Source organism: Hetaerina americana, unplaced genomic scaffold, assembly GCF_022747635.1.
Source record: "Hetaerina americana unplaced genomic scaffold, ioHetAmer1.1.p SCAF_7, whole genome shotgun sequence".
NCBI lineage: Eukaryota > Metazoa > Arthropoda > Insecta > Odonata > Calopterygidae > Hetaerina > Hetaerina americana.
Window position 1 is genome coordinate 3290482 of NW_027287316.1, and position 15180 is coordinate 3305661.

Sequence of the window (15180 nt, forward strand, 5' to 3'; positions counted from 1 at the left end):
CACAAGGACTAAAGAGTTCACATTCAGAATATATTTCTTTATGCATACAAAAATAAATACATTGTACCTTTAAACATGCAAAAACCCGTATACCTACGTAAGAACCCACGTAAGTAAACACATTTCAATTTGTTTAACATATTTCCTGATGCGAAACAACCATTTTTAATTTATTCTACAATAACACAACTTTACGTTTTGCGAAATCACAAAAAATATGAACTAATTAGTGAATAAAATGAATAATTAAATGTTAGAATAAATAATTAAATTAAAAATGAATATAGTCCTAAACTCCCAACAGTTTCTGGACTTTGTTACGTATATATTTGATTCTAACTGGCTGAATGACTTACTGACTCTGCAGAAATGTAGGGCTGTAGCAGGCCTTCCAGTTTCCTCTTCCATCATTTTGCGGCTTGGTTTGTTTCTTATTGAAGAATTTCCACTAATTTCCGGATTTTGTGCGTTTCACTGTACTCTTCCATTGATATTTTTAAACTGTCGAAGATTCTGTCTCTCTCGATACTGCCAAATGTTTTTAGGTCATCCTTGATTTCCTTAATGATCTCTATCGATTCTTCACTGTTTTCAAGTTTTTGGTGAGCGTAAGCGAGTGCTAAGCGCAGGGAGATGGCGCTTTTGTGGGTGTGGCCAAGCCTTGCCTTGATCGTTTCAATAGATTCTGTTGCGAATATTTTCGCCTTTTTTGGCATCATGTCGTCGCATAGCATTATGGTGATTTGCGGGGGCAAGTCGGAGGCCTTTTCGAAGATAATGTTGTCATTTTGTCCCAACACATGTTTCCAAACTCTCAATTTTTGGTCTACTTCCATCGACATACAAGCAGCTATGGCATTCTCAAGGGCCTTTTCCCACTTCCCTTCCGTCCTTAGGAGATTTCTTGTTATATCCTGGATCAATGGATGAACAATAATCTTCATGTCGCACACTTCTAGTACTGAATGCCTCGTCAACTCCTCCAGACATTTCCCCAACTCGTCAAGTTCCCAAGTGCAACCTTTCTTCAGCGCGGATACAGGTATTCTGTCCGGCATGTAAAAGGACACTGTCCCCAGGATGTGATCAGCTATGTCTTTTTGGTTCATCTTGGTGATTTCTTTAAGGGTGATCTTTAATGCAATTTTTGCTATTTCCCGCTGGTTGAAATTGGCACATTGTATGTTCTCAGAAATATCTCTCTCCTCTTGTATCTGTTTGAAGTAGTCAGACAACGGATATGTTTCCCGTACCTTCATTGTGTAGGTAGTCTTCGTTAATATATAAGCCACGGCTAACTTAAGAGCAACAGGAAAATAAGACATTTTTTCACACAATCTATTGGCATCATTTTGGGTACATTTTAACACATTCCCCGCTAACTTTTTCACAAAATATGTGGCTTCTTTCGGAGAGTAATTGTGAAGGTTTTCTTCTTTGAAGCCTTCCCATTTCCTCTCATTAGTTGTAAGGAGTGCATGTAAGCATCCCGAACCGTCCTTTATTTTCAACAAAGCCTCTTCGACCATTCCCTTCGTTTCATCATTCACGTTATCGAAGACCATTAGCGTTTTTCTTCTTTTGAGGTGATCAATAATTAGATCCAGAAACTCTTTAGTGTCCGTTTTCTCTGTCCATTTCAAGTTCTTCTGAGTCCACAGTCTCTTCTTGGCTAGGCTTCTCAGCGATTGTTCCAATCGCTCCACTGAACCGCACTCAATCCACACCGAGTGGTGGTACTCATTTTGTGATTCATAGGCGTAATACTTCGCTAATTCACTTGTCCCTACACCACTACATCCAGTGAGCACCAGAGTCTCATTTCTATCGCAATATTTAAAGTGTTTATTGATGCTTTCTTGCGTGCTCCGGATAACAAAATCTTTTGTTGGCTCCGTCACGCGGAATTTGATCGTGTCAAGCAAGTCATCCTTACGATCTTTAAAAAATCGTTCAATATCTGATTTTTTCAGATATCGTCCTGCCTTCTTGTACAGCCAAATTTCTACCTCATCGTGCAGCAATTTATACACGTCGTTCACCCTTTCTTCATCTTGGATTGCCATATTTTCCTGTATCCGCTCTTTAACAAATTTGTGACTTCCATCGAGTTGCTTTCGATCAACAGCAAACCTGAGCTTATTGAGGAAGTCTTCAGCATCCTTGTTCAATTTCCTAGCCATACTGGGCAACATATTCGCAGAACAGTCCTGGATAACGTAAAAGTAATACTTTATCAATTCATTACTCGGAATCTTTGATTTAAAGACTTCTTCTTTGAAGAGGGTTGCCTGATTACTGTAAACATCATTTATAAATTCCGGCCTGAACACAAACAATCCTTTAAGCCGATTTAAAAAAATATTTTTTAGTATATTGACCTCTCCAAGAGTGACATAAACCAACTTCGTCTCAGAATATTGTTCCAAAGCCTTGGCTATCCTCTTCCCTAAATCCCTCATAAAATCAGCGTTTTCCAACGGTTTGATATATTTTTTTATCGGTGCCACGATAGTAAAGGTTGTTAAGTAGGTCGCAAAGGCCTCATCCTCCACTATCCCCTCTTCATCTCGATACTCAAAGAGCATTTGCTCGCGAAAATGTCTGGCGGCTTCCGAGAGGTCTTTCCCTGAGACGAAACCATCGGAGAACGCTCTATGCTCTTCGTTCAACACTTCGTTCGTCAATGATTGCCAGTATATTTTGTGTAGGCTATTTTCGGGAATCCCATTTTCAACCACGGAGTAGATGTATGGTTTTCCATTCTTTACACATTCACAGAAATTATATGGCATGTCCACGATCCCTTTCTTCAAATGCAGTATTAGCTGCGTCCTACCCGGGAAATCCGACTTGAATCTAACAGCTCGTTTGTCAAATAGTTGGTCTACCCCTAGATCCTCGAAGATATCCTCATTCAAAGCAAAGGAACCAAATGTCCCTCCATATTCGAATCCAATGTTTGATAGTATGGTCAGGTCTTCAATTGAATCATCCTGTCTGAGTAGACCGGGGGGTTTGTTCTTCATGTTAATGTACGAGAGAAAATATTTCTGTAAACTTGTAGGGCGATCGGACACCAGGTAATTAACAGTTATCCTCCTCGTCCAGTAATTAGTCTTGATGAAGCGAATGGCTCTGCGAAGAAAAAACGTCATTATTTCACTGTGTGTACAAAATGACATTATCGAGGAGGGTTAAACAAACAGCAGGAAATTTTAAATTTCGCTGGTTTGGAGATTTCGATTGTCAAAATGTTTTTTAATATGTTGGTATACATGCCCCTAAAGTATGCTAAAATTTTCAGTTGTATTCATTGTTTATACTTCGTCTGTGACAGTCGCGTTTAGGTTAGACGTCTTTTTATGATCTCGGCGATTTTCGTTTGTTAAAGAAAAAGGATCACAGAATTTGTATCACATTTTGCGTAAAAAATGACATAAAGTCTAAACAAGTGTGTAAAATGTAAACAAAAGCAAATGGTGGGTCTGCAAAGAGCAGAAAAAGAGTTCGCGAGTGGTATAAGTGTTTCCAAGATGGCCGTGAAGACGTTCAAAGAAGGCGAACGCCCCAGCACATCAACAACCGATGAAAACTAGGAAAATTGCTAGAATAAAGCAACCTCTTTGATATTGATTTGGCGAACCTATATATATATATATATATATATATATATATATATATATATATATATATATATATATATATATATATATATGCATGAGTGCGTGTGTTTGTGTTTGTATGTTCCTATGTGTGTGTTCCTATTCTCATTATGCAAATATGTGTTGATGGTACATTTATGGGAGGATATGGGCACAATAACACATAAAACAATGAGAAATCTAACTAGGTTAACTGCCAAGAGGACTTCTAAAGATGGAAAAGTAGATTGAATAAGTGCATAGCCTATGAAAGGAGGCTATTTTTAGTGGACGAATTTGATGTGGACTAATGTCTACAAATTGAAGTATTTTTGGCCTCAGTTTGCGTAGTTATTGGACAGAATACCAGTGTTGCAAATCTGTGCATAATGAATGTCTGTCTTTATGTATTTACATTTATGCGTGTATGTAGTTATAAATTTTATGGTTATTATAATATGTATGTGACCTTGGGTAAAATGGAATAAGTGACCGTTTTGTCACAATTTTGCCCAACTAAAGATCTCTGTCTATCTAAATCATGGTTAAAGTCATTAATGTGACTGAAAAGGTGAGGGCATGGTCCAACTTACTTCTGCTGAAGTGCAAGCAAGCATGCAAGCATGTGTGATATACTTTTCAGCCTACCCCCGCAAATCACCAATCTTTCATTACTGAGACTAAGTTTAATTTACTATTAAAGAATTAGTTGTGTAAGTTCATGTCTTAGATAGGCAAGCTATTTTTTCTTTTTCGGAAATCATCAGAGAAAATGTTAATCTAGGAAACCATAAAACGACTCAATTAAAAAGTATTTAAAATTATTTCTTTGATTAATTTCCAGTGTCAGTATCCATCACGTGAGATCCATTTGTTCAGACTTTCCTTATTGTAATTACAGTTTTATATAAACTAGTAAATTTGATAATCATTAAGTAATAATGCAGGGTGCATTCCGAAAGTATTGCAATTGCTTTTTCTGAAGTAATTTATTGAATAGATTTCCACAAACACTTGAAATTCTTCGATGTACCCTCCTTAGGCCTCTACACATTTTTCCCAGGCGGCTCTGACATGACCGATACGTGCGCTTGAAGGCGTCTTCGGGGATCCCTCGCAAGGTCTTCGTCACTGCTGATTGGATCTCTTCTATGGACGAAAACGGGTTCCTTTCAGGGCTGCCTTAATCCGAGGGAACCAAAAGAAGTCTGCTGGGGTGACGTCAGGACTATAGGGGGGTGGGACAGCGTTTGCACCTGGTGTTAGGCCAGGAACCCTCGGATTCGTAGCGCGTTGCGGCAAGGCGCGTTTTTTCTGATAGTTGCCAGGTAGCGGAAATGTCTTTCCTAGTCTTGATGACCCTTTTTCGGAATATTTCCAGAACATCCACGCAGAAAGCAGCGTTAACTGTCTTTCCCTGAGGAACAAACTCCTTAAGGACTCTATTACTGTCGTAAAAGACAAAGAGCATTGTTTTCACTCGTGATTTGCTCATTCTCGCCTCCTTGGGCTTGTTCGTCGTGAACCTCTTCCCGGCCATCCTTAAAGGCCTTCAACCACCTCAAAACTTGTGAGTGGGACAGAGCAGGGTCCCCGCCCAAGCCCCAAGAATCATTTTTAGTCTTCTTAAAAGACTTTTTCAGTTTGGAACAAAACTAAGTAATCGCGTAACTTTGCTCGATCGTCGATTGCATTTCCTTCGTGACACGGTCGGCACTCAGAGGTTTACAATAACTAACTTCATGCCGCTTCCACAGCTTGGATAGCGCTAAGACTGATTTTACGGCAAAGCTTAGCGTTCCATTCACCTACACCAATGAATTTAATCCCACTCTGACTAATTGGAGCGGCGCGAGGAATTCAATTGCATTACTTTCAAATCGCACCCTTATATTTTACTCCCGTCGGATTCAACTTTTTCTTAATTTGTAAGTCACTCTTACCTTCCTTTCTCTCTCTTTTCGGCGAACACAATGTCACCCCATTTGTACGCGTCTTTCACGTCGGATGCTAGCTCGAAATCAAATCCATCCTTGCGAAGAGCCAGCAGGAACATCACCATCAACTGGGACAGCTTGTATGCGGTTTCAGTGCTCCGGTCACGGGTCACGATGCTCTCAACTTCATCGCCCGTCGCAAATGTTCCGGCATCTGGATTAACCATGGTGACCTCTCTCTGTTTCCTATGTGTTCCTTGAAGAATCACCATCAATGGTTGACAACCAATCTGGTTTGAAGATGTATTCACTGAGAAGAGAGATGGAGAATAATCAGCATTAATATATATAATAACAGAGTAATAAATGGCATCAGAGAGATATTTAGCCCATTCCGCCGCATTCCACAATATTTTCGCATTCGTCTCTGAAATGATTTTCCACGTCTACATAATACCCTGCAAGCCGCCGCAAGGAGGGGGGGGGTGTCAGGTTACCACACGTTGAAATGATCCCACGAGCAAAATCAATACATCCATGCAACCCTACACCCGTAGTGGTATAAGCATTCATGCAAAAACACAACTTTCAATTTACACGCACGAAAATACATATATATATATGGCCTGTGCAATAAATGCGCGTACTGGTGCAACCTTGCGGCCATGATGCGGACTAAAGCCCCGCCCACTCGCAGCGCTGGTTGCCTGAGACCCAATGAGGAGCCGTCTGTGCTTGGCGGATCGTCGTGCTGTGCGTATGGTGCCAGTTATGTTGGTTTCCGTTGTCCTCCTCTTACTGTTTGTCGAAAATAGAAATAAACGAAATCACGGATCAAAGATCGGTTCACGGATCAGCATCAACTTTTTTATTAAACTGCTGTAAAGGTTATCAAGAAATTACTGAAATGTTGACAGCTGTTTACAGTGATAATGCCCTGAAGCAAACATCGGTTTTCAAGTGGATTAAGCGTTTTAAAAAGACGGCCGACAGCACGCCACGGATGATGAAAGGCCGGGACGACCTTCAATGACCTGCGATGACGCTGACAACGTTGATCTTGTGCGTTCCCTTGGCCTTCTTGCCGATCCTCGAAATACTGTCCGAGTGATAGAAGCCGATGAACTGAATTTAAGAAAATCAGCAACAGTGCACACTATTTCAACCGAACATGGTGGGTGGATCCTTCTCCATGGCAATGCACCTGCACGTCCAGCATTGATTGCTCGCCGGTCCCTGGCTAAAACTTCAATCCTATATCATCCCTCTTTTTCCCCTGCGACTTTTACCTATTCCCAAAATGCAAAAATGTGATGAGGGAACATCAATGTGTCGAAGGTGATGTGGGAGACGCAATACAGCAAGAAAGAACGAGAAAACCAAAAAGCCCAACTGCCGAAGGCTTCCAAAGAGTGCTTTTCACAGTGGGGAAGAAGAAGAATAGCAGCAACGAATGGAGAGTACTTTCAAGGGGATAAAATCGATGTTGCCTAAATTTTGCAAAATAAAGTATTTATGCTCTCGGTTCTTGCATTTATTGGCCATGGTAGTACTATCAACTAGCAAACAATTCCACTTTAGAATGTAGTAAAAATTTTATCCTATAGCGTTTAAGCTAGAATTGGAAAAGTAAGAAGGCGATATTCCACTACCATATGGACAATGGTCTCCTCCCCAAAGGTCACATGGCAGAAAAATGTGACCCAACAGTGACCCAGGTAACGGGAGGGTTCCCCAACAGAGAGAGACTAGGGATAAAAGGGGAAACTTAAAAACAGACAGGTCAGGGCAAGCAATACTGTAAAGAGCGCTGCATTCATGCAAATGCCATTCCAAGGCAGTGGGAAGAAAGGGTTTTGACAGAAAAAGACACGAGGTTAGTGAAAGTGCATGCAACTGAATAGACCTAATTATTCCCCAGACTCTCTAAATGGGATATCAAATTTGTTACTACAGTATCAAATGCTGCGTAAAAAATAAAATAAAGTGTCACTAATTGTGTGAAATATAAACAAAGGCCAAAAAGGTGTGTCTGCTACGAGTGGTATATAACTGTTGTCAATGTGGCCGTGGGGACGTGGAAGATGACGAACGCCCAAAGCATATCAGCAACCGACGAAAACGTGGAAAAGTTGAAAGAAATGTTTATGAAGGACCGCCGAATTACAATCAGAGAAGTCGCCGAAGATGTTGGCGTGGGGATTGGCTCATGCACTGACATATTTTGACTCTAATGTTTTGGGTATTGCAATGGGTGAGAGCAAAATTTGCCCCGAAAATTGTTGAATTTTGGAACAAAAACAGCGGCGTGTGGAAGCTGCTCGGGAGTTGCTTATTGAAGGCAGCGGCGATGCAGAGTTACTGAAACGTTCTATGACAGGTGACGCAACATTGGTTTACGGATATGACGTCGAAACTATGCTTGATAAAAATTCTTTGATCCATTATTTTTACAAACGAAAACCGCCTCACGCTCAAACAAAAACACGTCTAACCTTAGCAACGACGAAGTAAACAATGAACGTAGGTGAACATTTTATAATACTTTAGAAGCACGTATACAAACATATTGAACAATATTTTGACCGCCGGAATCTCCAAATCCTCTAAGTTGAAAAATTCTCGTAAATTTCTGCACACATCTCTGATGTTAAACTATAGGAAAAACTATTAATAATAATGTAGACTTGTTCTTCGTTAGGCCGGGGCTATTAAACACAGCAGTAGTCTACCCATGACAATGAAAAACGTACGACAAACCAGCACTTAAGGAGGATTAAAGTAGAATTCTCACCATAATCCCAAATTAAGTTGTGACTCTTGTTGTGGACGAGTTGTTCGCAATCACGACCACGACGAGTTGTTCGCACCAACGAATCACGACCGTGTCACTGGTCCGGCGTCGGCGCAGTGAAATTGCCGCTCACTCCTCGTGCCTCGATCGAATGAGAAGGGGACGAACACAAGATGAAATCTGGCTGGTAATTGCGGAGCAGAGGTATTATCTCCGACAAATGTGGTGGACCTCCACCTCTCCGAAGCAGATAGAGATTTAATTATTGTTGAGGGATCAAGATCAATAGATTAGCAACGTTGGACATTTCGCATTTCTTAGTGATTAAAAAACCACATGCTATCGCATAGGAAGTTCTTGGAATCCATAGTGAGTTGGATTACGTAGAATTGCACAAAATAAAGCATCACTTATTTTCAAGTGCATTGAGTTTCTTGTTTGCCGTCAGCTTTTTTTATAATTCGTGCTCTTTTTTTAATCGCTAGGTTATAATGTAAATCATGCGAGAATTGTCGGTGTCTCTGCGTGACATCGCCCCAAGATGATCTCCCTTCTTCTATTTATGCATAATTACCGCTGTTTCCATGGACATTTTGTTAACTGGCTATTGGATTGAGGTAATTTTGTGTCTACTTTCTGTCTTTCAGTTCACGGATGATATGTTTCTTTTTGTGGGTTCAGTGGAAGGAAGTGGTGATAAGGTTTTCGGGCATTTTGGGCGGATTACTTTTGGGAGAGGAGTGTATTCAGATTAATACTGTTCATTAGTTTTTCAGGGTACCCGCATTTCCTGAGAGAAACATGTATTTCTGTTGGGGGGGGCGTTGTTGAAGAGACGGAATCCACGGACTGAGATTGAGAAGGGGATGGAGCGTTTTGTATGTGGCGGGTGGCAGCTATTAAATGGAGGTGTTGGTGGTCGGTTAGGTGTGGACTGTGGTGTCAACCTTATTGCTCTGGAGGTGGACGTCGATATCTAGAAAATTGCTGCTCGAGGTAGATGTGGATGAAGTGAAAGACACCGAGGAGGAGTTGAGAGAGGAAATGAAGAATTATTAAATTTCGAGTCTGTGGGACCAAAGGAGGAAAATGTCGTCAAGGCAGCGGGCCCAGAAGAGTGGTTTAACAGTTTAGGTTCTTCTAAATTATTAGACACAGGCAGTCCACATCACTTTAATTCCCACATAGTACACCCGTCGAACTTGCGGGACATCTTCAAGTAGACAAAACCACCAGCGGGTTCCCTTATGAAAAATAAAAAAATATTCGGGCTATACTACTTGACAGTGGGTGAATGTGTCTTTCCTATTTTGGCCATGTCAACATCTGTTTTATTCGATCATTGCCATTCATGAATAAGACCTGCCATGGTCATAAAAGTTTTTTCACCAATTAAAATAACAAGTATGCTGAGCATAATAGAAACAGACCAATAATTAAAAAATTGAATATAATCCATGAGCAGGAAAATATTACCTAAGGTTCACCTGCTATTTTGGAAATCAAAGAAGGGTCAAACCAGAAAAATCTGCGGTCCTGAGCTGGAAAATTAATCATATCTCTCCCTTTTTACTCAACTCAACAATTAACCATCCCCTTTTTCAACACTCATTTGGATTAAAGGAACAGTTTTCTATTTTTCATTTCCCGGTAAAGTTATGATTCAGAAAAGGTTTTTGAAACCTCAGTAGTGTACAATTAGTCATAATATGATAAACTGCTGAATTGAAATACTTTCCATTTGTTTAAATTCATAGTTGTTAATTGTCCCTCCATCAAATCATGGTTAATCCTTGGTATATCTCTTGTGCTTCTGCAGTACCATGTAATATGTTGGAGCTCATGTCATCAAAGTATTTGTTTTTCATCCATTTTTCCTAATACTATATGGGAAATTATAGCAATTTAAACACTAATTTACATTTGAGCCAATATATTGGTCTGAGAGGGTATGGGGCGATCGGGTGTGGCGAAGGGTTGGTTGTTCCATTTCCAGGCGAGTTTCTCGGAATAGGGTTTGGGAGGGGGCGGAAACAATCGCTCGTTTCAAATGATCGCGTTGGGGTTTGCCAAGTGTGCTCTTATCTCCCTTTGCTCGAGAGCGTACCGGTTGTCGTTGGCAGTTTTTCTACAAACCTTACTCGAACCAAAATTCAAAATAACTGCGGGAGATGCTGCTGCAGTAACTTTTAACGGAGTCATCCGCTAATGTGCATTTCAATGCAACAATTTCAGAGTGTAAAAATCACTCGCCTTGACTGCGATTCGAGCCCAGATCCGACAATATCCGGTCGAGTGCTTTAGCCAGTTAAGCCATCGAGGTGTCCTCTTAAACTCTTAACTCTGGCATTTCGTCACAACATCTTGTTCCTTTAAAGGCCCCAAAATTTCAATCACATTGGAATATCAAAGGGAGAAGTACGAAGTGTTAAAGGCAGCCTGGTGCCAATAATCTGGCAGCCAGCTTCATTGTTCAACAATTTGGATACCGTAAAATCTGTGCCAGATCGGTACCACGCTCTCTCTCAGACGAGAAAACAAACAAAACCCTCCTTATTCCCCGATCTTGCGGCTAGTGGTTGTTATATTTTCCTCAAATTAGGAGACACCTCAAGGGCAATCATTACACCTCGGATGATAAGGTGAAGCCAAATATTCGATGACAGCGAGCCGTTGAACTCGCGTTGACATTGCATTAGAACAAGTCCTCATACTTCCGCTTCCCACGATACACTGGATCAATGTACACACCTTAAATCTGTGCATGCGTGTGAAGGAGGAATTTCATTTCCACCTGCCACCAGGAGTGCTCCTGAGGGTCATTTTTTCGTGGTCCACAAGCATGTGTGAATTCGTTTTAATCCTCCCCTCAAATATCCACCAATGGAAAGGAAGGAATGGATGCAGCCGTGAGTCACCCGAATGTCCTTTTACAGATATCATAGAAGAGGCAAGCCAGGTATTATTCCAATGTGAGGAGGAAATGCAAGCCTTCCCTCCTTATCTCCATGTTTCACATTCACAAGGGAAACTATCTTATCATCTGGGTGGGGGGCTGTCCTACCACTCACACCAAATCTTTTTTCTTATATCAGTTGATATGAGATTCTCTTGGTTTTCACACATGCGATCCGTGTATACTCAGAACGGTTTTTCGAAAATTCAAGACGAAACCAAGTGCTTACCTTGTCTTTCTACTGCCAAAAGCCTTGGAGGGATTTCTAATTTCTGGTAGTAGTAGTTTTGAGGGGAGGCGACCGACAGCTAAGGTCATTTGCGCCATAGGGGATGGATAGGAAAGGATGAAGGGTGGAGAGAAACCCGGCGTCGGCATTAGCCTACTCTTTACGAAAGGCGCCAAGGGGTCCACAGTTTAACGTCCCATCCGACGGACGGCGTACTCACTCAAAGTGCCCTCCACAAAGCACCTCAAGTAGGGATCGAGATACCTCTGAAAAATATTCAACACCGCCGGGATTTGAACCCGCGCCCTCAGGGTGGGAAGCCAGTACGTTAGCCCCCGCACCATCTCGATCCCCTTCTGATTTCTGATACATAGATTATAACCCAGGGAAAGTGTAAGCAGGCACATTGGAATTAAGTGGAATGCCTTCATCTAAGGAAGATAAACCATTCAGCCGTAATTCCACCATTTCATTTTCAAAGTGTTTAATTTTCAATCACCGCTAGTTTTCCATTAGATAAACCAATTATTATTATTATTGTTAGGTAATCTAACGGTTAAGGAAGGTATTTGGGTGGACGTAATTACTAACTAAATAATTTGTGACCCCTAGTAAAACACAACATCCTACTCTACATCAGGTCCCTCTTCAGCTCTGAGTACTTTCTTCCTCCCTTCATCCCGTCCAACATCCCTATCCTGTTCCTTCCCTTTCCTCGTTTGCCTTACATTCTCCCCTCAATTACAGTCTTCAACATCCCGCTGCCGGTCCATACCCCCTTCATCCACTTCTCCAGCCTCCATAGGATTTCTCCCAACAACCCCCTCTCTTTGCCCACCATACCAAGTACTTCCTCATTTGTTTTCTTCTCTGTCCATTTCATCTTCTCCATTCTCCTCCACACCCACATTTCAAAAGCCTCCAGTCTACGTCCATCCTCCCGCTTCAATTACCACGTTTCCGCGCCGTATATAGCTACGCTCCATATCAAAGTATTTGCGAGTCTTTTCTCAATATCCTTACTCAACGTCCCTGTCATCAACTCCCTCCTCCTTGATTTGCCTAGCGCATTTCTTCTCCTTACGTCCCCACTACAGGGTTCGTCCGGAAAATAAGTGCACTGACTCCTGGGCTGGGCGCGTCGCTCCAGGCGCGCCCAGCACCGCTCTGACGGGCTGCGATTGGAGTGGGGTATGTTGGCTAGCGACGCTGAAAAAGGCAGTCGGCTCTGAGCTGTGGTGTAGTGAGGAGCTCTGTTAACGCGAACCTCCACGCTTCGACCCACGTCACGGAACGCGAAGCCGAAGTTTTTGGAGCAGCGTTATTCCATCAAATTTGCGGTAAAGCTTGGGAAATCGTCTACCGAAACTGTCAGTATGATTAACCAGGCTTACGGGGAGTCAGCCATGTCCAGAAACATGATCTTTCGGTGGCACAAGATGTTCTTGGAGGGCAGAGAAGAGGTCGACGACCAGTCTTCGAGAGGTTCCCGATGATGCCTTCGCGGGAGCGTTCCAGGAATGGGAACGCCGCTGGAACAAGTGTATCGACTCACAAGGGTCCTATTTTGAGGAATATTAGCTTAAGATATGTAAAATTGTAATAAATTTTTTTTCCTGAGCTCAGTACACTTTTTTTCCGGACGAACCCTGTGCTTTGACCCTGTTAGTGCAAAACACTACCGAGTTACGTAAACTGTTCTATCTGCTCTAGTTTTTTCCCTACTATTTTAATGTTTAGCTTAGCCTTTTCCTTTCTAGAAAATCGCTTAACCTTTGTTTTATTAAATTTGATTTTCATCCCATACCTGTCGCACTGAATTTCCAATTCACTCAGCAATGCTTGCAGCCCCTTGGATGACTAACAAACTAAATCTTGAACGTCAGCAAGCCTAACTGATTTTACGAATCCCCGCCCACTTTTATTCCTACCTCCAGTTCTTCCCATGCCTCCTTAATCATTTCCTCTGCATACAGGTTGAACAGCAACGGTGATAATGGGCAACCCGGCCTTACATTCTTCCTAACACTGCCCATCGGGACTCCCCGTTCCCCACCCGCACCTGAGCAGTCTGAGACATGTACAGGTGGCGGATTAGCCTCCTTTCCCTCCAATCTATTCCTATTTTCTGCAATATACTCATTAGTTTTTCCCAATTCGCAATGTTGAAAATGTATTGATACCCAAATCGTACTACGATAGGAAAGCCCATGCTAATAAAATTAGAGAGATCAAGACTAGTACGGATATAGGATGTCATTTTTTCCACGAACGATGGGGGATCATAAGAACATTTTTCGAGTTACTCTGGCGTCTATTCTCCCCATACCACATGCCCTGGCGTTGGCTGGCAGGGTATATATAAATAAGTAAAATTTAAAAAAATAAATACCACTTTTATTGCTTAATACCACACACACACGACATTTTGAATTTAATGATCATAAAATACGCTTTAAAAGACGCGTTTCATTATAAATTCAGAAATATTGAAAAATACAAAATCTTAAGAGTAATAATAAAATTTTTAAAGAAAACTTTAGTAAATGAGATTGTGTGGGGTCAGCGAACCTAATAATTGACGCTATTTGAATGTATACGTCATAAAATACGCTTGAAGCGATGCGTTTCATCAGAAATACAGAAATATGAAAAATACGCTCAAACCCATTCACTGCAGAGCGCAGCCGTTTTAGCGTAAAACATTGTCTTTGAAGTCAAAAATGTGTATATAATGTTGAACGCTTATGACAGACAATCTTTTTTTTATTTTTCTAATTTATATTCAGATTTTATTATTATTTGTATAATTTTGTATTTCGGTCTCGCTCATTTTTTACCATGATTTGCGATAAAAGCCTAATATTGGCATTTGAACTCAAAATTTCTTATGTTAAATGGATTGGTTACAAAAGAGATTCTCGATTTCTTTTATTTTTTCTGTTTTCGTTAAGATTTCATTTCTCAGCACAATTGTGCATTTTCATCAACTCCCGCGCATTATTTGCAAAGCGCTGCCGTTTAAGCGTAACAAATAGTCTTTGAAGACAAATTTGGGTACCTAACACGGAATGGTTATGCTTATTTTCTAATTTTGATACAGATTTTGTTATGTCCCGCAAAATTTTGTATTTTGGTACACCGGGTATAACCAGGCTTTGCGATGAAAGCGTACATTTTTGCATTTCAACTCAAAATTTTAAATGCAACATGGATTGGTTACGCGAGAGAATATTAATTTGTAACATTTATAACTTAGTTCAGATTTTTTTCCAGCAAAATTGTGCATTTCCGTACACTCCCGCCCATTTATTACCAAGCGCTACCGTTTAAAGATGCAAAATGGCCTTTGAAGTTATGCAAAACGCGTATCTAACATGGTTTGGTTACGCGAAACAATCACATTTTGTAGTTTTTCTTATTTTTGTACAGATTTTGTTATTTCCCGCAAACTTTTGCCTTTTGTTACACTATCGAGTAGTTTTAAACAAGCGTTGCGGTTATATCTTACAAAATGGTCTTTAAAATGACCATTAATTATAATTACCTTACCCGGTGTTTTTACGGGAAAGAATGAAATTTTTTAAACTTATATTAATCCTCCGAAGTTCTCTTTCCCT

The 15180-nt window shown here is 40.9% G+C and overlaps 1 protein-coding gene across 1 annotated transcript in view; it reads right to left on the reverse strand.

Annotated features, from left to right (window-relative positions):
- Positions 1–6607: 6607 nt before the first annotated feature.
- vir (VIR_N domain-containing protein) overlaps positions 6608–15180 on the reverse strand; it is a 63333-nt gene continuing 54760 nt past the window's right edge. Inside the window, exon 18 of the mRNA XM_071595279.1 lies at positions 6608–6706. Within this exon, the coding sequence (XP_071451380.1) occupies positions 6608–6706 (99 nt within the window). The remainder of the gene's footprint in view (positions 6707–15180) is intronic.